This window comes from Zingiber officinale, chromosome 3B (assembly GCF_018446385.1).
Source record: "Zingiber officinale cultivar Zhangliang chromosome 3B, Zo_v1.1, whole genome shotgun sequence".
Lineage (NCBI taxonomy): Eukaryota > Viridiplantae > Streptophyta > Magnoliopsida > Zingiberales > Zingiberaceae > Zingiber > Zingiber officinale.
Window position 1 is genome coordinate 23,932,303 of NC_055991.1, and position 25,309 is coordinate 23,957,611.

The 25,309-nt window shown below is 42.7% G+C and overlaps 4 protein-coding genes across 4 annotated transcripts; 2 read left to right on the plus strand and 2 right to left on the minus strand.

The window, feature by feature from the left end:
• The first annotated feature begins 1,313 nt into the window (after positions 1-1,313).
• LOC121968144 (BON1-associated protein 2-like) lies at positions 1,314-1,903 on the plus strand. Its single transcript, XM_042518632.1, has one exon. The coding sequence runs from the start codon at positions 1,325-1,327 to the stop codon at positions 1,790-1,792; it is 468 nt and encodes a 155-aa protein (XP_042374566.1). The 5' UTR covers positions 1,314-1,324; the 3' UTR covers positions 1,793-1,903.
• A 1,237-nt stretch (positions 1,904-3,140) lies between these two features.
• On the minus strand, positions 3,141-5,280 carry LOC122056208 (RHOMBOID-like protein 3). The gene is made up of 5 exons (XM_042618043.1): positions 4,694-5,280; positions 4,134-4,297; positions 3,793-3,956; positions 3,476-3,726; positions 3,141-3,408 (listed from the first exon to the last, which is right to left on the minus strand). Exons 1-5 carry the CDS (start codon positions 4,966-4,968, stop codon positions 3,297-3,299), a joined length of 966 nt encoding a protein of 321 aa, XP_042473977.1. The 5' UTR covers positions 4,969-5,280; the 3' UTR covers positions 3,141-3,296.
• A 2,429-nt stretch (positions 5,281-7,709) lies between these two features.
• Positions 7,710-13,914, plus strand: LOC122054762 (probable inorganic phosphate transporter 1-8). The gene is made up of 2 exons (XM_042616199.1): positions 7,710-9,297; positions 13,883-13,914. The coding sequence occupies exons 1-2, from the start codon at positions 7,710-7,712 to the stop codon at positions 13,912-13,914; spliced, it is 1,620 nt and encodes a 539-aa protein (XP_042472133.1).
• Positions 13,915-14,525: 611 nt separating this feature from the next.
• On the minus strand, positions 14,526-14,948 carry LOC122054763 (formin-like protein 3). Its single transcript, XM_042616200.1, has one exon. It carries the CDS (start codon positions 14,946-14,948, stop codon positions 14,526-14,528), a length of 423 nt encoding a protein of 140 aa, XP_042472134.1.
• Between the last annotated feature and the right edge of the window lie 10,361 nt (positions 14,949-25,309).

Here is a 25,309-nt window from a genome sequence, read left to right on the forward strand (position 1 = left end):
GACAACTTTTCCAAAATAGGCTCACCATTTCTGTGCTTTGTAAGGTAGAAGCTTATGTCATATGCCTCGCATGGAGTATACCCCCTTAATTCTCTGACAATGGTTACACAAGATGCCAAAAAGGAATATTAGGTGTTGAGATGATGGGCCCTTAGTATGCTTTGATGGTCGGTCGACCGATTGATGGTATGTCGGTCGAATTCCCTTTAACGTCCGCTCGGATCTTGCTCTCGAACGAGGTTGGATTGGCTAAAGAGCATTGTTCGTCTTGAGGACTCAGCTCTTCTGCGGACTCGATCCTCTCGAGGACTCGATCTTTCTGAAGACTCGACTCTCCTGAAGACTTGGTCCTTCTGAGGACTTGATCCTTCTGAGGACTCGACTCTTCCGAGGACTCGGTCCCTCTGAGGACTCAACTCTCTTGAGGATTCGACCCTTGAAGGACTCAACCATTCTGAGGTTTCGGCTCTTCTAAGGACTCAGATCGGGATTTTATGGAGCTGGGAGCATTCAGAATCTGATCGGACAAGAGATCCAATCGACTGGACTATTCGACCTAGCCGTACGCCTGTGTCGACCCCTAGTGTTGACTCCTTGACTTTGACCATCACATCAACCAGTTTCCTTGACTTCGACCTTATCTTTAGGGGCCCTATCTTATTCGGCATATCATGAACAATGGTGTAGCAACAAGACGTTAGACAGATTAATCAAGCAGTTTGATTTTTAACTACGACACATTGTAAGATATTTTTCAACGGTGACATGAAAAATTTGAGATGTTAGTTACTGGGGGAGGAATCGTGCGTACTTTCAGATTTACTTTGATAGCCGATGGAAATTCTTATGAGACAAGGTTAGTCACCTTCATGACTTAATCAGTTCAAAGAATTAATCTCTTAGACAAATCATCTAAATTAGGGATGCCCAAACGGGCTTAGAGCCTGGCATGATCAATCACGGGCTATATGGCTTCCTTCATATGAATTGTCACAGGCCTGTGGATCATGTTGGATTCGTAATTCATCCTCGTTCTGCTATTACTTGCAACGAAATTGAATAATTTGACGAATCTATCAACTTCATAATTGACCATATCCATACATGGAAATATGTGAGCCGTCAAGTCAAAGCGTGTAATTCAACGAAGAATATAATAATCTCGTGTCAACGAGCCCCACACGGTCACTATTTAAGGAAACAAGCAATTTAATCGCAATCAAATTTGATGCAGATTAATCCGATGCGGTTTCCTCCCCGCTTCCTCACGTTGCCCTATAAAGAACCAACAATGCGGATACACGCACATACATAGCAACAAAGGATGGAACGCGCAGCCACAATAGAGATCACCATCGTCTCCGCGGAAGAGCTCCGCCGTCTGGGGAACACCCCCACCTTCGTGGCGGTCCGTCCCGGCGTAGGCGGCGATGTTCGTAGTAGCCAAACCGTCGTCACGGGCATTGACTGCGGCGGCGGCAGGTATCCGCGCTGGAACGAGAAGATGCGACTGGCGCTCCCTCCGTCGTCGCGGTCGATAACGGTGGAGGTCTGCTGCAGGCCCCGCGGCGGCGGGCGTGCGCGGCGCGTGGCGGCGGCGGAGGTTCCGGTGTCGGATTTCCGGTGGCCGGAGGACTACTTGCACTTGCTTAGCTACAGGCTGAGGGAGGCCGATGGGAGGGGGAATGGGATCGTCAATTTCTCTGTTAGGGTTCTTGGTGAAGGTGATCGTGAGTGCACCAATAAACCACAGGGCGGGTTTGTGACCGTCGGTTATCCTGTTGATTATTAATCAGTTAAATATTGCTTGATTATAATTAGTTAAATATGGTTCTCAAATAATTTTCATTATCCGTTCCCTTTTATAGTCTTTATCAAGTAATTGCGATATTAAAATTTAAAATTCTCCTTATGTAATGATCGTTGACCACCATTACTGTCCATGTTTGGTAATTAGAGCATCTCCACTACAAACCTGTAAGAGGTTTTTAAAATAAAAAAGGTTGAATAAAAAAATTAGAGCATCTCCCATAAGGTCTGTAAGAGGTTTTTAAAATAAAAAAAGGTTGAATAAAAAAACTTGAATAATTATAAATATGAAGTTTGAGGTTTATAGTTCAAGAGCAGTAGTGAAAATTCAAATATATTTTTTTTTTATTGAAATTGATGTATATACATGGAGTCATGTAACTACAAATTATATCATAAAAAAGCTCATTTAAAATTTTAATTATTGAAATGTTTCAATAAGATTTTACAATATTGACATGGCATATTGAAATCATAAAAAAGCTCATTTAGAACTTTAACAATTGAAGATGCCTTAACGAACCTCACGATTAAGCACCACCGAGTCCGATTCTCAAGCATTCCCTACCCAAGGGTCAAACATCTTACATTCCCAAGCTCTACTTTGTCCTTCTTGGTCCGACTTGACTGGATCTAGGGTGGCCCACCCCATATACCTCATGTTATAGGTAGGAGCAGAGCCAGAAATTGACTAGAGGGGTGACTAAAAATTTTCTCAAGCTCTGTCCTTATCTCTATGCTCCAACTCCTCGAAACCCTTCGATTTTTTGTGTATCTCTAATGAGTCGTGACTCATATGAAATGAAATAAATAATCATTCAATTACTTTTAATGTTTGGGAGGAATGAGAAAAATGAAAATTAGATTTTGGACTGGGCTAAATTAAATTTGTACATTAAATATATTAATTTTTTTTTTTACTATCATACTTAATAGTTGAGAGAATAGTCCAAACTAAGCCTGGGCTACAGCCCAGGCCTACCACCCTTAAATCCGCCCATGGTTATAGGGCTATCCTGACGTCTTAATCACACAGATTAAGATTGGGGTATTAAATTTATTTATAAAAAAAAATAAGGAAGCATTAATTCTTGAATTGGAATTGGCATGCTGTTCATATTCTAAATCATCGGTCCATGCAAGAGCAGAATAAAGTGCAGAAAAGCAACACCAGCAAGAAAGATACAGAGCACCAGATTCAGTGAACACTAGCTGCTACTGCAATCTCAATGATTTAACAGAAGAACTTTAATCCAATTTTGACGTTCGTGTCGAAGAATGACATGCTACAGTACAATAATTCAGATGAAAAAAATAAAAATTGTGCCGAATTCACAAAACGATCAAGCTCAAATAATTGCAATAGCAACCGAGTTCATCTGTACAAGCTGAATCTGAGACATAATAAAAGCAAGAAAGAAAGAAGAAAAATGATTTGGATGTCATACTGCAACTTGTTTTTCTGTTCTTTCCTATGCCATTGTTCTTCAGTTCTCACAGCTCCAACTGGACGTTGGCACACAATTCAGGTAGTGGCACCAGTGGCAGTGGTCGTTCCCGTTCACTCCCCTGAAGAGCATGATCAAGCCAACTGCAAATCTGAAAAGAGACCAAAGAATCAACAATGGTGAAATTGAAGCGACAGTGATCGAGAACGCTTGCTTACCCAGCTATCAGTAAAATGAGTCCCAACACCCATAAGACACATTGGTATGCTTTGTACTTGGATGTAACCTGAGCTGAAGGGGGAAGATCATGGCGCTCCATCCATCCGAACTGAGGCCGGATTAGCAAAACAAAACCCAGGAGGAAGCCGGATAAGAACCCGCCGATATGGGCAAAGTTATCCACACTAGGAAATAAGCCAATGACCAAGTTGATTATGATGATCAGAATGAGAGTTAATAGAGCTGCAATCTGCAACAAAGGTGATAGCTTAGAGATTTTCTTGACTAGAGATTTCAAGAAAAGCAATGTGCTCACCCGATTAGAGTAGATAGCCCAATTTATGACAAGTTCTGAAAGCATTGATCCAAGAAGGCCAAATAGAGCTCCAGAAGCACCAACAGAAATGTTATTCCTTAGGAGAAGAGCTGAGAGAACAGCACCACCAAAGCCTGACAGAATGTAGACTGTTCCAATGCGAACTGGAAGGTAAAAGAATTTGTCAAGCTGGAAATACAAAAGCAACATGTATTGATCGAACTAAAAAAGCATTTGAAGACATACAAGAAATCATATCTCAAGAAGAAAGAATGCCAATTGACAATGCATAAATATGACCTTGTCTTTGTCTGATGAATAAGGATGGGAAGAAATCTCACCGAATCCAAATTGCTGTTCGAGACGAATCCCAACAAATATCAAACTCAGCATGTTCACGATCAAATGGACGAGCCCTGCGTGGAGCCAGACACAAGAGAGCAACCTCCAACCTTGATTCTGGTGGACTACTCTGTTCCATTCGAGAGCCCCCATTTTCTCCAAGCTGACGAAGAAGAGGCAAGTGAACAAGTGTACAAACCTTCCACTCCAATGAGGAGCTTAAAAGTCAACAAAAGGCAGAAAAACGTTGGGTGAAAAAGAAACAAAGTTTCTAAAAGGTTTGATCTTCTACGCGAATAAAGAACTTTCGAAGAAAGAACTCGAAGACTAAAAGAAAGGTAGCACAATAGGTAGAAAAACCTAAAATTCAACTTTGCATTATCTTTAATTATATAAATTTTATAACAATGAATTAAACGATAAGACAACATCAAAATTTCAAGAGAGATTGAGGGTATTGGCCTTTTCCCCAATCAAGCAAGTAAGCAAGCAAGTTAGATCTCTACTCTTTAGGAAAATCAAAACTTGATCAAATTCCAAGAAGAGGGAAAGAAATTACGTGGAGGAGGAGGGCCCAAGGAGGGGATTCTGTCGGGTGGGCTGGAAGGAGAAGCGATGGAGGAAGCCGGCGACGCAGGAGCCGAGGGGATGGGGATGCGCGGGGCAGTTGTTGACGTACATCTCCGCCACAAACACGCCCACGCAAGCTAGCACGAATCCCGGGACCAGCCACGGCACCCACGCCCGCTCCTCCTCCTCCGCCGTCTCGTAGTAATACGCTCCGCCGCCGGAAGCCTGCCTCTTCGCGGCGGTGCCCGGCTCGACGTCAGCCATCTCGATCGCTTATGCTACGTCCCCTCAAGGTGCGACCTTAATTGAGGAGCGGGGCGTTTGCTTGGCTTGGAAGAGATGGCGAGCCGAAAAGGGGATCGATCGAATGATGGATGTGTAGATGGAAGAACGATTTGGTTAGGTGGAGGTGGTAACGGAGTGGGAGTGGGACAAGCGAGGATGATGATGGCGGCGGTTAGGGCGTGCCGCGAGGCGGTGGAGGAGGTGGTGAGGATTGGGGGAGAAGGAAAACGGATTAGAAAATGGTTAACTGCTCCTCGCCGTCGTCACTCTCCTGCAACAACTGCAAGTCTCCACTTTCTTAAACTTTCGCAGGGATGGTTTTTACACTTACAGTTTAACCCTCCAAAGTTTTAAAACGACCAAAATAACCAGAGTCGCAAGACTTTGAACATTTCGAAGAGTATTTTTTGTGATTTTAGAACTTTCTAAAAGGTAATTGGAAAAGAATCAGAATAGATTTATGTAATGGCTAACAGCACACTTATTGTAAAGTGCAATGGTAGTACAATACACTGGATGGCCTCATTCACCCTCACCTATTTATCCCTATGTTCAGAGGGAAATTTTAGTAGGATGGAACGGGTACTTTCAGGATTAGTTAATTCAGCTGAATATCTGAATTTTAAAAAAATATACCATTCATTCGTCCCCGTGAGATACACGGATACGATTGATTTATAATAGGATAGAAATCAAATTTTAACGGATACATATCCTCGAAATTTTTTTTTTCTACCCCTAACTATTTAGTGATCAATTATAAATTACCATTATAATTTATCTTTTTTCATATAATTTAGAGATGAACTATAAAAGGTATCTATGATAAGTATAATCAATTTTTTGTTACAATGGTGTAATGTATTTTTCATGGGGTGTCCAGTTGATTAGAGGATGATAAATTTTTACAATAGGATATAAATCAATTTCTAAAGGGCACACGATCTCAGAAAAAAAAACCTTGGACACTCTAACTACTTATCGGCTATAAGTTGACCGTTGCTAATTGGTACGTACAATACAGATATTTACGAGATCTATTAGGATTAATCCGATTATAAAATTAGAATATATGATATTAAAAAATTTATAATTTATTAGTTTAGGCCCGCATGGTACAATGATAAAGTCATTCAGTAGATCTATAAGCACCGAGGATTCATATCTCAATTACAATTCTATAAGAGTATAAATAAGTCAAGTCGTTTGTGAACAAACTATTGAGGTCTCGATTTTCAAAAAAAAAAATATTCAAGTTTATTCGATTAAATTAATGAGCCGAGTTGAAACCTAATTTCAAATTTAAAAATATTATTGAGATAAATTTAAATTTAATAATATTTAATTCATAAGCTCATGAATATATTTCACGAATATAATCATTACAAAAGCTCAAATTTCTTATTGTTCGGCTTAACTCAATTGCAGCCTTTGATCCACTTATGGTCTGTTTGGGAGGAGGTGAGGGAAAGGGAAGGAAGGGGAAGGGAAACTTTGAACCTCGTTTGGGAAAGTGTGAGGAAAGGGAAGGAAAGGTAAGAAAGGGTAAGTTTTAACCTTCGTTACCCATGGAAATAGAGATTTTCTTACACCCCGAATTGGGGTGTAAAGAAGGGGAAGGGAAAATAAAATATTTTTTATTTCAATTCTATCCCTGTTCTTAATAGTTTAAGAAATATTTCAATTTCTAATTTTACTATGTCGCCGGAGTTCAATTTCCTCACCTTCTTCACAGCTCGCTTACTACCAGATTATTAAAGGAGGAGATTCGACACATCTTCTAACTGAATTGAAAGGAGAAACTATTTTTGTCGTCAAAATTTAAGAGGATATCTACTATTTTTTAATTTTTTCATCAAAATTTAATAAGTTTTTAAAGAATAGAAATTCTCGTTATCAGCATTATCTTTCAAATTTTTTTATTTAAGATTTCTAAAATTATTATTTTCATTATTTCTCATTTAATTACCTGACTATCGGTAATTCATTGTTTTGTTATGAATAGTATAAAAAATTAATTTTTTATTAAAAAAATAGCTAATTTAAATGACAATATAAAAAATTAATCTTATTATTAAAAATATCTAATTTATATTTATAAAATAAATATTAATATTATGAAAATTTTTTAATTTAAAAAATAAGGATATTTTTGTAACTTTATCTATTTAATCTTCATTTCCCTTCTTTTCCTCCTAAATAAAGTAACACATATTAGTTAATGAACCTTCCATCCCTCCCAAACAAGGAGAAATTAAATATTTTACTTTCCCTCACTTCCTTTTCCTTCCCCTCCCATCTCCTTGTGTTAATAAACCTTCCTTCGCTTCATCTAAACAAAGGGTTAAGGATATTTTCGATGAAAAATCTCAAAAGCTACTTCCGGATTTATCCGAGAAAAGATCGTTCATATCCAAAATTAACTGAACCTAGCCAAACTCAGGAATAGAAATCTAGATTATCTGTGTCTTTGAAGACACTCTAATGATTATTATTTTCTCATATGTACGTTGTCGTTATCTCATACAAATTCGATCTGAACAAAATCTAGACAAAAATATTCAAAATAAACCTATCTTGCGTTGACCGACGACTTTCTAATGAATATTCCAAGTAACTGGGACACTTCATCTTCTTTGCCGCCTATTTACCAGCTACACCGTTGCTCTCCTCTCTTAGGCTCTATCGTCGCTCTTCTCTCCTCCATTCTGGATTCAGGCATGGCCGCCGATCAGCTCCAAGTTCTGAATGCCCTCGACGTCGCTAGGACTCAGTGGTACCACTTCACCGCCGTTCTCATCGCCGGCATGGGCTTCTTCACCGATGCCTACGACCTCTTCTCCATCTCCCTCGTCACCAAGCTCATCGGCCGCGTGTATTACTACGTCGACGGCGCTCCCGACCCTGGCAGCCTCCCTCCTCGTGTCTCCTCCGTCGTTAACGGCGTCGCGTTCGTCGGCACTCTCACCGGCCAACTCTTCTTTGGCTGGCTCGGCGACAAGCTCGGCCGCAAGCGCGTCTACGGCATGACCCTCATGCTCATGATCGCCGCTGCCATCGGATCGGGCCTCTCCTTCGGCAGCAGTCCTACCTGCGTCATGACGACCCTATGCTTCTTCCGGTTCTGGCTCGGATTCGGCATTGGCGGCGACTACCCGCTCTCCGCCACCATCATGTCCGAGTATTCTAACAAGCGCACCCGCGGAGCCTTCATCGCCGCCGTCTTCGCAATGCAGGGCTTCGGCATCCTTGCCGCCGGCACGGTGACCATCATTGTCGCCACCGTCTTGAAGAACTTCTACCCTGCACCTCCGTACGCCATCGATCCGGTCGCGTCCACCGTGCCTGAAGCCGATTATGCTTGGCGCATCATCCTCATGTTCGGGGCGGTTCCGGCGGTGATGACTCTTTACTCTCGACTGAAGATGCCGGAGACGGCGCGGTACACGACGCTTGTGGCCAAGAACGCGAAGCAGGCGGCGGCGGACATGGCCAAGGTGCTCCAAATGGAGATTGCCGTTGAGGAGGACAAGGTGGCGCAGATCGCGACGGCACAAAACCACAACTTCGGGCTCTTCTCGTCGGCCTTCTTCCGCCGCCACGGCGCCCACTTGCTCGGTACCGCCACCTGTTGGTTCCTCCTCGACATCGCCTACTACAGCCAGAACCTGTTCCAGAAGGACATCTTCAGCGCGATCGGGTGGATCCCGCCAGCATCGAGCATGAGCGCGCTCGAGGAGCTCTTCCGCATCGCGCGTGCCCAAACCCTAATCGCACTCTGCGGCACCGTGCCGGGTTACTGGTTCACAGTGGGCTTGATCGACGTCATAGGCCGTTTCACGATCCAACTGTTAGGCTTTTTCATGATGACCGCGTTCATGCTAGGGCTGGCCGTCCCCTACCACCACTGGACAACGCCGGGCAACCAAATCGGCTTCGTCGTCATGTACGCCTTCACCTTCTTCTTCGCTAACTTCGGCCCCAACAGCACCACCTTCATCGTGCCGGCGGAGATCTTCCCGGCGAGAGTGAGGTCCACGTGCCACGGGATCTCGGCGGCGTCGGGAAAGCTCGGGGCCATCGTGGGGTCCTTCGGCTTCTTGTACCTCGCGCAGAGCCAGGACCCGACGAAGACGGAGCACGGCTACCCGCCGGGCATCGGCGTGAGGAACTCGCTGTTCGTGCTCGCCGGATGCAACATCTTGGGGCTCCTCTGCACCTTCCTGGTGCCCGAGTCGAAGGGCAAGTCGCTGGAAGAGATGTCCGGCGAAGCGGAGGAGGAAGCGGAAGCAGCAGCAGCAGCCGGCGGCGGCAGAAGCGTTGGAATCGTGCCGGTTTAGTTAAACCGCTACGCTTCTTCTTTCATTAGGTTTATTTTCCAGCAAATTTTGTGCGGTAATAAATCAGGGAGGCCTTCAGTTGTTTTCCGTTTTTTAGTTCGTTTCCTGGTACTTGTTTTCCTTTTAATAAAAACGGCTTTTTCACTGAACCCAGTATGTAATTTTGAGAAATGATAAAGATAAGTTGGAAAATGATGAAATAATGTATGCTGCACCAATTTTATCCTTGTTAATCGATTCTTTTACAAGTTGAGTTATTTTATTTTATTATTATTATTATTAAATTTTTTTTTTTTTTTTTTGTATGAATCGATTTCGATCAAAATCAACTGATGAATCAAAATTAATTGATCAATCAATTTTGAGACTTAGAGATCCTAAAATTATATGAAATCAGTTGCTATATATTTTTCTAGTTCTTATAATTATATTTATACATTCAAATATCAATTTGACCTAATATATTAAGAGTAATAATTTTTTAAATATAAAAAATTAATTTATATTCAAAAAATTATTGCTTTCAATATATTGGGTCAAATTAATGTTTGAGGGCATAAATATAATCATAAGAACTAGATAAATACATAGAAACTGATTTCATGTGAATTAGAGATCGTTTGTTCATTAAACGATTTTTCCCAAAATAAATTTTTGAAAAATCTATCATAAATAGTATTATTTTTTAAAAAAAAATTAATCCGTATTCAAACGAATACAGCGCTCAATATATTGCATCAAATTGATATTTAAGGACTGATCTTGTCGGGAAGCTGAGAAGACGAACCTGCCGGAATGTCATGTCCGGAATGTTAACCGCCTCTCCTTGACCTAGATGGTGATCTGTCCTCTATGTTGACCAAGTCGTCAGAAGTCCTCCTCTGGTCAACCGTTCCTGTATCCAGTGACCGGGTTACCCCAGTCCCTGGTACCTCGATGCTCGTGGTGGGTCCCGCGAATATATGAGTAGCCAGATAATGATAGAATAACTAAATAAATACGAGACGAGTACAGTGACGTACCCTGCCCCGGGGGGCGCCCTCGAATGGGTCAGTGAGCTGGTCGCGGTGCTGATCAAGTCGCCGCTGCCGGGCAGAGTAGATAGATGTCTACCAGATGAGTAGCTGGCTCCGGTGGCTCGAAGCCGGACGCGATATGGATCCGCAGGATGAAGCACAGTCCGACTACAGCATCGGCTCGTAGGCCGGAGTAGGGACACGAAGACCGGAATACAACGGCGGCGCAAAAGCCGAACACTCCATCGGCTCACAGGCCGAGATACAAGAGCGGCACGAAGGCAGAACACACTCTCGGCTCACAGGCCGGAATATAAGTATAGTAAGATACCTGAGTCCTCGGATGGCGGCTGCTCGGAGGGTGACGACTGTTAGGATCAGTTGAGCTAGAGGGGGGGGTGAATGGCTCACTTCGTTTTCTTTATTTTTGATTTTGCACAGCGAAAATTTGAAGCCAATGCTAACTCCGGTATTTACTTGGTATCCACCTCCTCAAGGAGGTGACTAGTCCAAGGATCCACGCCACTCACCACACTTCCACTATCCAAAAACCCTCCTTCTCGGAATCACACCGAAGGTGGAGAAACCTTACAACACTTACAATACTTCCTCTCCTAAAGGAAATAGCTCACACTCACTACAATGAGGAAGAGAAGAGATTTACAAACTTGAAATAGCTTCTTCCTTGTGGCGTGAGATTTGAAAGCTTGGAGAGATTGAGAGCTTTAACTTCCAACGCTTGAGAGATCTTGAGCACTTCAAGGATTCTTCACACCAGAGCAATAGAACAGTATTTTTTTGTTAATCGATGCTTGTTCCTCTTTCTTCCAGCGTTTTAAACATCAAGAAAACTAGCCTTTTCTCACGCTGCCGTCGCCGTGAATCGATTGAGATTATGTTCCAATCGATTCACAAGTATCCGTTGGAAGCCATCGCGTCAAGATCAACGGTGCAGATTCTTTTATTTGACTTGGATCGATTGGGGCAGAGTTTGAATCGATTCAGCCGCTTGCTCATGAAATCGCAGCTTTGTGAATCGATTGGCCGATCGATTCAATACCTTGAATCGATCGGGTGATCGATTCAGGATGATTCTATGCTTCGCACAGAATGTTCACGGATCGATCGACCGATCGATTCAATACCTTGAATCGATCGGTTGATCGATTCAGGATGATTCTGTGCTTCGCACAGAATGTTCATGGATCGATCGACCGATCGATTCAATACCTTAAATCAATCGGCTGATCGATTCAGAAGGGTTCTGTGCTTCGCGCAGATCCTTTCCGATCGATCGGCCGATCGATTGACTTACCTTCAATCGATCGGCTGATCGATTCAAAGGCATTATGCCTCACAGCCATGTCTGAATCGATTCACCAATCGATCTCTGATAGTGAGCCTAACACACATATAATCTTGTGACCTGCAGGAGCTTCTTTTGCCAAGAATCCGGTCCCCAACCTTCTCGGACTTCTCTTGCATATGGTCTTCTGACCTGCAAGAAACCTTTTTACCAAGAATCCAGTCCTCGACCTTCTTGGACTTCTCTTGCATCTGGTCTTCCGACCTACAAGAAACTCCTCCTGCAAACTCATAATGCATGTTAGTTCCAACGTATTAACCTAAACTTAAATAATTGTTAACACATTGAAACTTCCAGGGCATGATTGCACCAACAATCTCCCTCTTTTTGATGTTTGACAATCTATTGCAGTTTAGGCTAACTTCCAAAATATCATAATGATACAATGATAAATAATGATTGCAATAACGCTGAAAATCATCTAAATTAAACATAAGCAATAAACATGAACATATTTAAGCAGTAAGCTTGATTTTAATTATCTTAAGCGTAAACTTCAACATATATCTCCTCCTTTGTCAAAAATAAAAAAAAATAGAACTCCCCCTCAATAAGTGCATGAAGCAAATACGATAAATCCGAGGGGTGCTCCCCCTAAAACACATATATCCATAGAATAGAACAACACTGAAAATATATATATATATATATATATATATATATATATATAAATGAAATACATCATAAGGAGTATATCATACATTCAAAAAGAGACGAAGTTCACATAGGGACTCCATAACAACAACCATCCAGATAGCATACAATAACAAGTCATAGCGGGACATAAAACTCAATAAGATCATCCCCCGGAGGAGTGGGATCAGGCTCAGCAGAAGGAGCAGACGTAGTGAACGGAGCTAGAGCAACCGCAGACTCAGGAACAGGTGCATCCTCAACAGGGGGAACAGGGGTGGTGGATGGACCAGACTGAGACGGATTACCCGTCACCCAGGAGCTCACTAAATCCACTAATGTATCCATAGTCGCCTGCATCGAAGTCTGTCGACGGACCATGGTCTCCATCATAGAACGCAGGTCGGCTACCTCCATGGTCAGCTCCTCCAGGCGAGTGTCGACAGTGTCCTCGAATGTTGGAGAAGCTGGCTCGGGGATATCCTCCTTAGAATCATCTGCCGCAGGAACCAATGCCTGTGCATCCCCCTCGCGGCGAGCCCTGGGTCCCTCACCAAAAGCACGTCCATCGCGCCATCGAACTCCCGCTGGACCACCAACTAAACCCGTCTTCGTGAAGGAGCGGGAAGAAATCCGAGAATAAGCCACAGTCATGTGCTCCAGCCGTCCCCGGGAGACATCTATCTTCTGGGACTCCAGCCAATCTGTGATAAGATGCCCGAAAGGCATATGGATCGTCTGCTGCACGGGCTGGGTAAAATGAATGATGCAATGAAAGATATTCAGAGCGATGTTGATGTCAAGGGAATGACGAATGACATAGAGAGCAAACATGTGAGGAGGTCGCAGAGCGGCTAAGGCACGAGAGACAATGAGGAAAAGACAGTTAATGATCACTTTAAACAAAACATTGTTTTCAGCCGACAACTCAAGTGAAGAAAATTTAGTGATTTGAGCATTTGACCCATCTGGACGAGGACGACCAAAGAGGAACTGATGCACTGGATGCAATGCTAATATGCTCAAAAGGTGGAGGTAGCTCATCGGGAAGATTGGGATAAAAGACAAAATCATTGTTTGAAGGTAGACATTCGAGATAAGATCGAAGAATCTCATAGGAGAAGTCCAAGCTCCGTTTCGCAACACAAGTGCGATAATTTACACCATCAGATGTGTGCAAATTATTGTAAAATTCGGAGACAAGACCTACATTGACATCCCTCTCACAGGTTAACAAAGAGTCAAGTTTATAATGCTTGAACCGATTATAGGTATCAAAACAAGATGTCCTATAGTATTGCAAATCAACTGATCTAGGGATTATAAGTTTGAAGGTGTTTTTGCTAAAGGATTGTTGCATTGCAGCATTTGGGAATCTCGGATCAGTAGGAGGTTGAGGACGTGAGGAAGGTACAGACGATCCTTCGCCCGATTCACGAACCTTTTGTTTCTTTCTGTGGGATAGAAAAAAACAAGAGATGGCACACGGTTTGGCAGTGCAGCAGGGAAGGATATGCAAAAATACAAGGGCAATGCAGATAATGCAAATAATGCAATGCATGAGGGATAATGCAATGCACAAAGACAAATAAGACACATATAGATTAGGTCAAATATAGGAGCAAAAACCCCAAATAAAAATAAGAGAAGAGCAAAGGAATTTACTTAGGGTTAGGGTTTTGAGTCCGCATGTTCTGTGAGGACGCGGAGACGAGGAAAAAGGCAGCCCAGGAAGAAGGGTTCTGTGCTTCGCGTAGATCCTTTCTGATCGATCGGCCGATCGATTGACTTACCTTCAATCGATCGGCTGATCAATTCAAAGGCATTCTACCTCACAGCCATGTCTGAATCGATTCACCAATCGATCTCTGATAGTGAGCCTAACACACATATAATCTTATGACCTGCAGGAGCTTCTTTTACCAAGAATCCGGTCCCCGACCTTCTCGGACTTCTCTTGCATCTGGTCTTCTGACCTGCAAGAAACCTTTTTACCAAGAATCCAGTCCTCGACCTTCTTGGACTTCTCTTGCATCTGGTCTTCCGACCTGCAAGAAACTCCTCCTGCAAACTCACAATGCATGTTAGGTCCAACGTATTAACCTAAACTTAAATAATTGTCAACACATTGAAACTTCCAGGGCATGATTGCACCAACAGTGTAGTCACCAGCGATGGCCACTAGAAGTGCCGACGGTGGCGGCGGAGGCGTCGGTGGCTACTGGAGACGTCGGCGGCGGCTGTGGTAGCCACTGGAAGCGGCAGTGGCGGCGGGGGAGGCCGACTACAGCCGGAGGAGGCGGCGCTGGCCGGAGAAGCGGCGACGCCAGTCGCTAGAGGTGGAGGCATGGAGAACTCACCGTGGTGCTTAGCGGCGGAACGTTGCTCGCGCGAAGAAAAGAGGAGTTGGCGGTGGCCGGCGACCGGTGCCGCGCGAGGAAGGAGCAGACGATGTTGGTGGTTAGGTCGCGGTGGCGTGGAGACACGGCTCGATGGCGGCGGAGCCGCATGATGCACCGGCAGCAGCGACGAGAGACACCGATGTCGAGAAAGAAGGGAGGAGATGGCCCGAGGACGATCGTCGCCGCCGGACCTCTTCGGCATCGATTGCGATGGACGATGGACCAAGAAGAAGAAGCTCCTTCTTCTTCCCCACAGTGGCGGCGGCGTAACCAAAAAAAACCCCCCTTTCAACAATGCACAGTGCACCCTTTTTAAAACAAACCTACTCCTACCAAAAGATCGAAACACCCCTTTTCTTTCCCTTAATTCCCTTTGGGTCCTCTAACATATCCGCATCACAAGCCTCCCCTTCAAGTCTAGTCGAAGGAGGCGCAAGTTCGACTGACTGGACTAAGCCTAAACAGAATCACTACCGAATGCGAAATCACTAGGCTAGTCTTATCATGTTGAACGAGTAGCTATGGCGATGTCGAGCAAGTGACTCAAGTAGCATCGAGCGAGCTACGAGAAATAATGTGGTCCGAGCAACGGAGATAATGCTGATTAAGTAGAAAGACGGGCGATCGAGCCGAGCGCGTAATCAAGAAGATACCAATCAAGCGGTCGAAAAAGTGCGATCCAAGTAATCGAGAGACCGTCGCGCGGGAGATGGTAGCGATGCCAAGCGAACTACGAGAAATAATGCCAAGTCAGCAGACGGAACGATGCCGAGAACAACAGAACACGATGCCGAGTGGGCGGCAGAATCGTCAAGCGAGCGGCGAGTGAAATGATAGTAGACCGAGCGACACACGAGATGACGGGCAGACAGAGCGAAAGAGTAGGTGATGCCGAGCGAGCGACTGAGAAAATGTCGACCAATAGATCGTAAAATGCCGACCGATCGTAAAATGCTGACCGAACCATCTAGCGAATGTCGAGCGTTCGACCAAGTAGTTCAAGTGTCTAGCCAAACGGATGGCTGAGCGATCATAAACTGCAGCTCGGATTGCCGTAAAAGGCGACCGGGAGATCGAGTGAGAGGTAAAGAAGCGCTGGGCAGATGTGGAGCCTGAAAACTGAACGAGAACATAGCTTGTGAAATCGAGTGCGAACGGAGATGAAAGTCGTGAGCCGAACGGGCGCATCGCACGTGAACTGAACTGAAGCGTAACTCGTGAGTCAAGGGCGCGTGGAAGCGAAAGTCGTGAGCCGCACTGGTGCATCACACGCGAAACCGAAACGAAAGTCGTGAACCGAACGGGCGCAAAGCCTATGAGATATCTTGGTCCGAGACCGGTGAAGGCTGCTCTTGTTCGTGACCACCGACAATAACTCGACCCCGAACGGGGGAGATAAAATGTTCCGCTACGTCCGTGGCTAGTAAAGATCGTTCGACCTCGAACAGGGAGGATATAAGATCCGATATGACTACTCGACCCCGAACAGGGGAGATAGATGCTCGTGAAAATCGCTCGACCCCGAATGGGGGAGATATATGCTCGCGAAGACTGCTCGACCCCTGATGGGGGAGGTAGATGCTCGTGAAAACTGATCGACCCCGGATGGGGGAGATAGATGCTCGCGAAGACTATTTGACCCCTGATGGGGGAGGAAGATCCTCGTGAAAACTGATCGACCCCTGATGGGGGAGGTAGATGCTTGTGAAGACTGTTCGACCCCGGATGGGGGAGATAGATGCTCGTGAAAACTGATCGACCCCGGATGGGGGAGATAGATGCTCGCAAAGACTGCTCGACCCCGGATGGGGGAGATAGATGCTCGCGAAAACTGCTTGACCCTGGATGGAGAAGATAGATGCTCGTAAAGACTGCTCGACCCCTGATGGGGGAGGTAGATGCTCGTGAAGACTGCATGACCCCGGATGGGGGAGATAGATGCTCGCGAAGACTGCTCGACCCCGGATGGGGGAGATAGAATATCCGAGGCTCTGATAAGCTGGTCTGTGAAGACGCGAGTTTAAGGTCGTCGCTCGACCGCCGATGACGCGAGGGTTTAAGGTCGTCGCTAGACCGCCGATGACGCGAGGGTTTAAGGTCGCCGCTCGACAGTCGATGACGCGAGGGTTTAAGGTCGCCGCTCGACTGTTGAAGACGTGAGGGTTTAAGGTCGCCGCTCGACCGCCGATGACGCGAGGGTTTAAGGTCGCCGCTCGACCGCCGATGACGCGAGGGTTTAACGTCGCCGCTCGACGATCTTTTAGGATAACTCAAACCCGGCCGATCGGCATGGGGCCTTCAACAATGAACTCACAACTTAGATAATATATGCCTGGCCGATCAGCGAGGGTCTTTGACATCGAGCTCGTGGCTCGGATAATATACGCCCGACCGATCGGCACGGGGTCTTCGACGTCAAGCTCGTGGCTCGGATAATATATGCCCGGCCGATCAGCACGGGGTCTTCGACGTCGAGCTTGTGGCTCGGATAATATACACCCGGCCGATCGGCACGGGGTTTTCGACGTTGAGCTCGTGGCTCGGATAATATACGCCCGGCCGATCGGCACGGGGTCTTCGACATCTAGCTCGTGGCTCGGGTAATATACACCCGGCCGATCAGCACGGGGTCTTCGTCAACGAGCTCGGGGCTCGAATAATATACACCCGGCCGATTAGCACCGGGTCTTCATCAACGAGCTCGGGGCTCGGATAATATACACCCGACCGATCAGCACGGGGTCTTCGTCAACGAGCTGGGGGCTCGGATAATATACACCTAGCCGATCAGCACGGGGTCTTCGTCAACTAGCTCGGGGCTCGGATAATATACACCCGGCCGATCAGCACGGGGTCTTCGACGTCGAGCTCGTGGCTCGGATAATATAAACCCGACCGATTAATACGGGGTCTTCGACGTCGAGCTCGTGACTCGGATAATATACACCCGACCGATTGGCACGGGGTCTTCGACGTCGAGCTCGTGGCTCGGATAATATACACCCGGTCGATCGGCACGGGGTCTTCGACGTCGAGCTCGTGGCTCGGATAATATACACCCGACAGATCGGCACGGGGCTTCGACATCGAGCTCATGGCTCGGATAATATACACCCGGCCGATCAGCACGGGGTCTTTGTCAACGAGCCTGGGGCTCGTATAATATACACCCGGCCGATTAGCACAGGGTCTTCGTCAACGAGCTTGGGGCTCAGATAATATACACCCGGTTGATCAGCACGGGGTCTTCGTCAACGAGCTCGGGGCTCGGATAATATACACCCGGCCAATTATCACGAGGTCTTCGTCAACAAGCTCGGGCTCGGATAATATACACCCGGTCGATCAGCACGGGGTCTTCGAGGTCGAGCTCATGGCTCGGATAATATACACCTGCCCGATCGGCACGGGGTCTTCGATCGAGGAACTATGGCAGATCATATAACCGAAAGAAAATATAACGGAAAAACTGACCTTCCGACCAACAGAGGATCTAACTCAGCTCCTCGACTCCCGAATATCCGTGGAGTGAGGAGAATGACGCATTCGTCGGAACCTACCAAGGTCATGAGGATGGTAGAATTTTCCGGCGTCGTCCATCTGCACGTTCCCGACCAGGTGCGTTTCCACAGATGACGCCAATTTGATCCTGTCGATAAGCTGAGAAGACGAACCTACCGGAATATCGTGTCCGGAATATTGACCGCCTCTCCATGACCCGGATGGTGATCTGTCCTCTATGTTGACCAAGTCGTCAGAAGTCCTCCTCTGGTCAACCGTTCCTGTATCCAGCGACCGGATTACCCCAGTCCCTGGTACCTCGATGTTTGAAGTGGGTCCTGCGAATATATGAGCAGCCAGATAATGATAGAATAACTAAATAAATACGAGACGAGTACAGTGACGTACCCTATGTTAGAGTGTATACTAAAAGTCTAGCTTTTGGTATAAACATTTATCTAGAAATAAGAATCACATTGGTCAAATGTCTATATTTGTGATCAATGTAGTTGTTCAATTAATTTATATTGTAGATAACATAGTGTGTGATGTCACACATAGAAGATCATGTTATCAGTACCTTATAAATTATAAACAGTAGCTCACGACCATGATGGAAAGGAACAAACCATTGGAAGGTCGTAGTGTAATTAGGTGTTAGTTTATCTTAACTATATAATTACACTAGTACACTAAGAGTGTATTGAGTAGGACCATTAGAGGTCGTTTCTTTTATACTGACTTTATAAAGGGACAAAGACCTCAGTTATTATGGAAGTGTGTGCTCTTAATCCTAATATAATAACAAGCACATATATTTGATATTTATTTATTTAATTTATCAATGGGTGAGATTTAGTTCGATGAATCAATAAGCCCGATAAGTTGGGAAATGATATCACTTATAGTGTGTGTTGTTGATTATAGAAGGAAACTGTGTCCTAGTAATCTAGGTTGAGAATGCCCCCAAGAGGAGCTCATAAGGATTGTCATGTTAAACCCTGCAGGTGGACTTAGTCCGACATGACGATGAAGTTGAGTGGTACTACTCTTGGAGCTAGATATTAATTAAGTGAGTTGTCAGTAACTTACTTAATTAGTGGACATTTGTTATCTTAAACACAGGGAGACTAACACACTCATAATAAGAAGGAGCCCAAAATGTAATTTGGGATTGGTGTGGTAGTTCAATAATAGTTCTTTAGTGGAATGAATTATTATTGATGAAATTAAGTTGTGTGTTCGGGGCGAACACGGGATGCTTAATTTCATCGGGAGACCAAAACCAATTCCTCCTCTCGGTCCCTATCGTAGCCTCTAGTATATAGAGATTTATACCCACCGCATACCCACCTTCTTACCCATCCAATGGGGCCGGCCAAGCTAGCTTGGAACCCAAGCTAGGGCCGGCCAAGACCAAGTGGATGAGCCATGTAGGTGGCCGGCCAAAGCTTGGGTCCCAAGCTTAGGTGTCCGGCCACTAGAATATTAAAAAGGATTTTTATTAAAATTATTTCTTATGTGGATATCATGATTTTAAAAAAGAGTTTAAAAATTAAAAATTTCCTTTTATAGCTTTCTACAAAAGATTAAGAGAAGAGATTAATCTCTTTCCTTATTTGTAGTTTAAAAGGATGGTTTTAATTTTTGGTAAAAACTTTCCTAATTTGTAAAACATATACATGTTTAAAAGAGAGTTTAAAATTTGAAATCTTTCCTTATTTGTTGATTAAAGGAGGATTTTAAATTTTAAGAAAACTTTCCTTTTTAACCATGTTCATGATTTAAAAGAGAGTTTAAAAATTAAATATTCTCTTTTATAAGTTTCTACAAGCGATTAAGAAAAGATTTGATATCTTTCCTTATTTGTAGATTAAAAGAGATTTTAATTTTTAGAGATAACTTTCTTTTTATCCACATGTTTAAAAGAAAGATTTTAATTTATAAAATTTCCTTGTTATTAACCAATCATGAAGGGATGAAAATTATTGGAGAAATTTTTTATAAATTTCTAGAGACAAATTAGGAAGTTTTAATTAATTAAAACTCTCCTTATTTGTAGCTTTAATATGGCCGGCCATATGAATTGATGAGAAGAAAATTATTTTTAATTAAATAAATTTTCTTTTTCAATGGCAAAAGAATTAAGGAAGTTTTTATTAAAATTTCCTTATTTGCCAAGACCAAGGATTATAAAAGAGGGGGTAGAGGAGACTTCATTCTGAAGAACTCTATTCTATTTTTCCTCTCTTTTCTCCTTTGTGTGGCCGAAACCTTCTCATGGTGGAGATAGCTTTGGTGGCCGGATCTAAGAAGGAGAAGAAGGAGAGAAAAGAAGCCTCTTTTCTAGCATCCCTTGGAGCATGGTGGTGGTGGCTGAACCTCTTCATCCTAGGAGAAGTTTTAATGGCCGGAATTTGTAAGGAAGAAGAAGGTGCTTGGTGGTTCTCATCTCGGAAGATCGTTGCCCACACAACGTCCGAGGTTAGAAGAGGAATACGGTAGAAGATCAAGAGGTTTTCTAAAAGGTATAACTAGTAATTTTTCTTTCCGCATCATACTAGTTATTTTTGGAAATAATACTAAATACAAGAGACATACGATTCTAGTGTTTCGAATTTATTTTCGATATAGTGTTCTTTTGTTTTTCTTTTCCTTGTGATTTGATTGTTCTTTTCGGTTGACCTAAAGTTATTTTAGGAAATTAAATATTAGCTTTCCTTAAAATGTTTTGTCTAGTCGGTGGTGGTTGCTCCCATATCCAAGAAGGCCATGTGCCTCGCCACGTCAGTACTGGGAACCAATTTTGGAAATTAATATTTAATGAAATTAATAACTTAGGTGATTTGGATCAAACGTGTTAAGTTCCGTAGGAGATCCAAGTCAAAACCTAAAAGAATAAATAGATTAAGTTTTGGATCAAACGTGTTAAGTTCCGCAGGCGATCCAAAATTTAATTTAAAAGAACACATGGTAGCTAGGAAAAGGTTCAGATCTTTGTACAAAATTTTAGTACAGTGGAACCTCTAGGTTTTCCGAGTAGCAACCAACAATTGGTATCAGAGCTAGGGTTTTGCCTCTGTGTATTTGGTATTAGTTTAATTATGCACATGTCATACATAATTTAGGCAGGTTAATAGTAGGATGTGCTAACTTTGTGGATGCAGGATCCAACTATTATGGCTTATAGTTATTATATGTGTGATTGGACCCTTGGACATGTCAAGGGCATTTTATTGTGTGTGCATGATTGTATTATAAAATACAGCAGGAGCTGTATTTAGTTTTATTAGGATTTTATTTTTGATCTAGTTACATGTACATTCCTTTTATGGAATATAGGATCGATGGATGTAAATTTTATTTTATGTTCGATCTAATTTACATGTACATTCCTTCGAGGAATATAGGATCAAAATGTAAAATTCTATTTATGTCGCGGATCGAATCTTGCAAAGCGTGGAACCTTCTAAGGACCAGAGGCGCAGCGGAACTAGTGCAGTGGCCAAATATGACAGCAGCTTGGGATGACAACACACGGAGGACAACAAGAGACAAAAGCCATAATAGTTGAAAATTAGATTTTCTATTTATTGCTTTTATATTGTGCTGTGTGTGCATGTTAGTTTACATATTTAGTAGGCTAGCATAGTTAAAATTCCTCATTTATAAATAACTAAGTGGGAGAGGGATTTTTAAGTAAATCCCATGGTCTCCATTACTGGTTTGTAAGTGATGCAAACAAGCTTGCGCGTTGGCTCTGAGTGCCTTCCTCCATAACGGATGAGCTTATTTGTGGATCACTAGAACAGACTTCCATTTTTGGATGACTATAGGAAGTTAATTAAGAGCGTGTGATCTTCCCCAACGGAAGGGGCATAATCTTATTAATGGACTTAGTGTCAAGTAATGGTATACACTTAGACACATCTAATAATATCCTCCCCATCGGAGTCACTGCTATTATTTGTGTGACCAAATGATACCAACTATTAATTTTATTTGTCAAAAAGTTAGGTTGACAAGATAATAAAATTAATGGGTTAAAACTCTCCTTTTACAAATGTTGAATTTGTATACGTCCACACTAACGTGGCATGCAAAATTCACGGTGTTTGAGGTGTTGGTGAATTTAAATAATATTGTTTGAGGAATCAATATTTTTTTTAAATTCAAAAGTTTTTGACCAAATATTTGATCAAAGACAGATCAACTATTAATTTTATTCGTCATAAAGTAAAGTTGATGAGATAATAAAATTAATGAATAAAATCTCCTCTTCGATTTTGTATACGTCCACACTATCGTGGCATACAAAATTCATGGGGATTTCTAAGGAGTTGATCTTGACCAAGTATTTTTGTGATTCTTAGGATTTAAAATGTTTGTCAATCCCCTAGTAGTCATACTATAAGAAAGACTTAGTAATCCTAATTGTAATGATTGGAAATAGGACTTGGACATTAAGGTAAACTGTCTTCTTAGAACTAAGAACAATATAGGTGTATTTAATTCATTAGTTGAAACATGTTTAGTGGTGTTATCTACCAGAACCTGGAGTGTAGATACAGATGCCATTAATCATGTCCGCAATTCATTGCAGGGTTCCAGAACCAACTAAATGAAAATTAAAACACTGTCTACATGGGCACTACTGTGGTAGCTGTTGCAGTGGGAGATGTTTATCTTTTGATAAGAATAAAACATAGATTTTTGAGTAATTGTCTTTACGCACCAAGTTTAGAAAGAATTAGTTTTCAGTTTCTAAACTATTCAAAGAACTTGATATTCTGCCTCTTTTAATAACAAAGTTGTTATTAAGAAAAAGAGAGAAGTTATCTGTTCTAGTACGTTGGTTGGCAATTTATAAATCCAATAACTCTCACGATGCAACAAATGGAAATTAGTAACACATCTTCTAACTTTAAGAGAAAGTAACCTTCGAAAATGAACCAATTATATCTTTGGCTTCTAAGGCTAGGTTATATTAACTTGAGTAGGATTCATTGGTAGCTGATGAACTTTTGGGTTCATTAGTAGTGGAAATCTTTCCAACCTACGAGTCTTACTTGGAAGGAAAAATAACCAAGAAGCTTTTAAGTCTAAGGGGTATGGAGTCAAAGATATATTGGAATTGGTTCATTCTGATTTGTATGATCCTATGAGCATCCAGGCAAGAGGTTGTTTCAAATATTTCATCTATTTTATAGAAAACTATTTGAGATACGGATATATTTACTTGATGTGCCGCAAGTCTAAGTGCTTTGATTAGTTCAAAGAGTACGAGGCTGATGTGGAGAAACGACAAAGTAAAAGTATCAAGACACTACGGTAAGATCGTAGTGGCAAGTACCTCTTGGGAGAATTTAGGAGTCATTTATCATAAGTAAGGATTCAATCCAAACTAACTGCACCTGGTACACTCCAACAGAATGGTGTAGGAAAAGGAAGGTATAGGACTCTTATGGAAATAAGTAGATTGATGAGTTATTAAGAATATTATCAAAATCATTTTAAGGATATACTCTGAAAACGGGAGTGAATATAGTACCTTCTAAAGTCAGAACTCTCTACTCATATAGAATTGCTGAATAGGCGTAAGCCTATTTCGAAGCATATTCGGATTCGGGTAGTCCAGCACATATGCAGAAGAGAGACAATGATAAGTTGGACAGGAATTCACTTGTTTGTGGGTTATCCTAGTAAAATGAAAGTAGGTTTATAGTCTTAAAAATCAGAAGGTCATTGTTAGTATCAATGACCGATTTTTAGAAAAGGACTATGTAATAAACCATGTGCCCATAAGAAAATTTGTTCTTAAGGAAATAATAAAAGGCATGTCTAATCTAGTACCAACTGTACATGATGAGATACCACAAGGAAACTGCAACACGTATCACAAATGATACACAATTGCAGAAAGTGCCTTGTCGTAGTGGGAAGGTTGTTAGGCAACCTAAAAAGATTCATGTTTTGGGAGAGTTTTTGGACTCGATCCCTGGAAGACATGAACCTGATCTCCGGACATATGACGAAACACTCCAAGATAAAGATGCAACATCTTGGCAAAGAGTAATGAATAACAGAATTAGAATATATGTATTCTAATAAAATCTGGAAGCTTGTAGAACCACCAAATGGTGTAAAAGCCTTTGGGTGTAAAAATGTCTATAATAGGAAAAGAGGGATAGACAGGAAGGTAGTAACTTTCAAAGCAAGACTTGATGAAAAAGGAAACTTTTTCACTGATAGCCATGCTTAAGTCTATCCGGATTCTTTTATCTATTTGGCAGGTGGATGTCAAGACAGCATTCCTTAATGGAAGTCTTGATGAAAGCATCCATATAAAGCAACCAGAAGGGTTCATTGCAAAGGGCTAAGAGCATCTTGTGTGCAAGCTCAATCAGTCTATGGACTGATACAAAGCTTCAAGGTCTTGGAACATCCAGTTTATCAAAGTAATCCAGACCTATGGATTTATTGAGTAAACGGATAAGTCTTGTGTATACAAAAGGTGTGATGGAAACGTGGTGGTATTTCTTGTACTATACGTAGATAACATTTTTGGTAGTTGGAAACAATATCAAAATGTTGTCAGAAGTAAGGGTATGGTTGTCCAAATAATTCGATATAAAGGACTTGGGAGAATGTATATATTTTTAAGATCAAAGTAATAAGGGATCGAAAGAAAAAATATATTTTACTTATCCCAAGCTTGATACATCGGAAAATCCTTGCTCGTTTTAAGCATGCAAAACTCCTCGAAAGGTTTCTTACCTTTTAAGCATGGAGTGTCTTTATCTAAAGAGATGTCTCCGATGACATCAAAGGAGATTGAGGACATGTAGGCAGTTCTTTATGCTTCGGCAGTTAGACAACCAAATGTATGCTATGCATGAGATCAGAAATCTGTTTTGCCAAGGGCATAGTTAGCAGATATCAAAGTAACCCTAGACAAGGACATTAGACTGCAGTAAAGCATATATTAAAGTACCTTAGAGGCGCTAGAGATTATATGCTAGCTTACTAGGCAGTTAATTTGGTCCATGTGGGTTACACGGA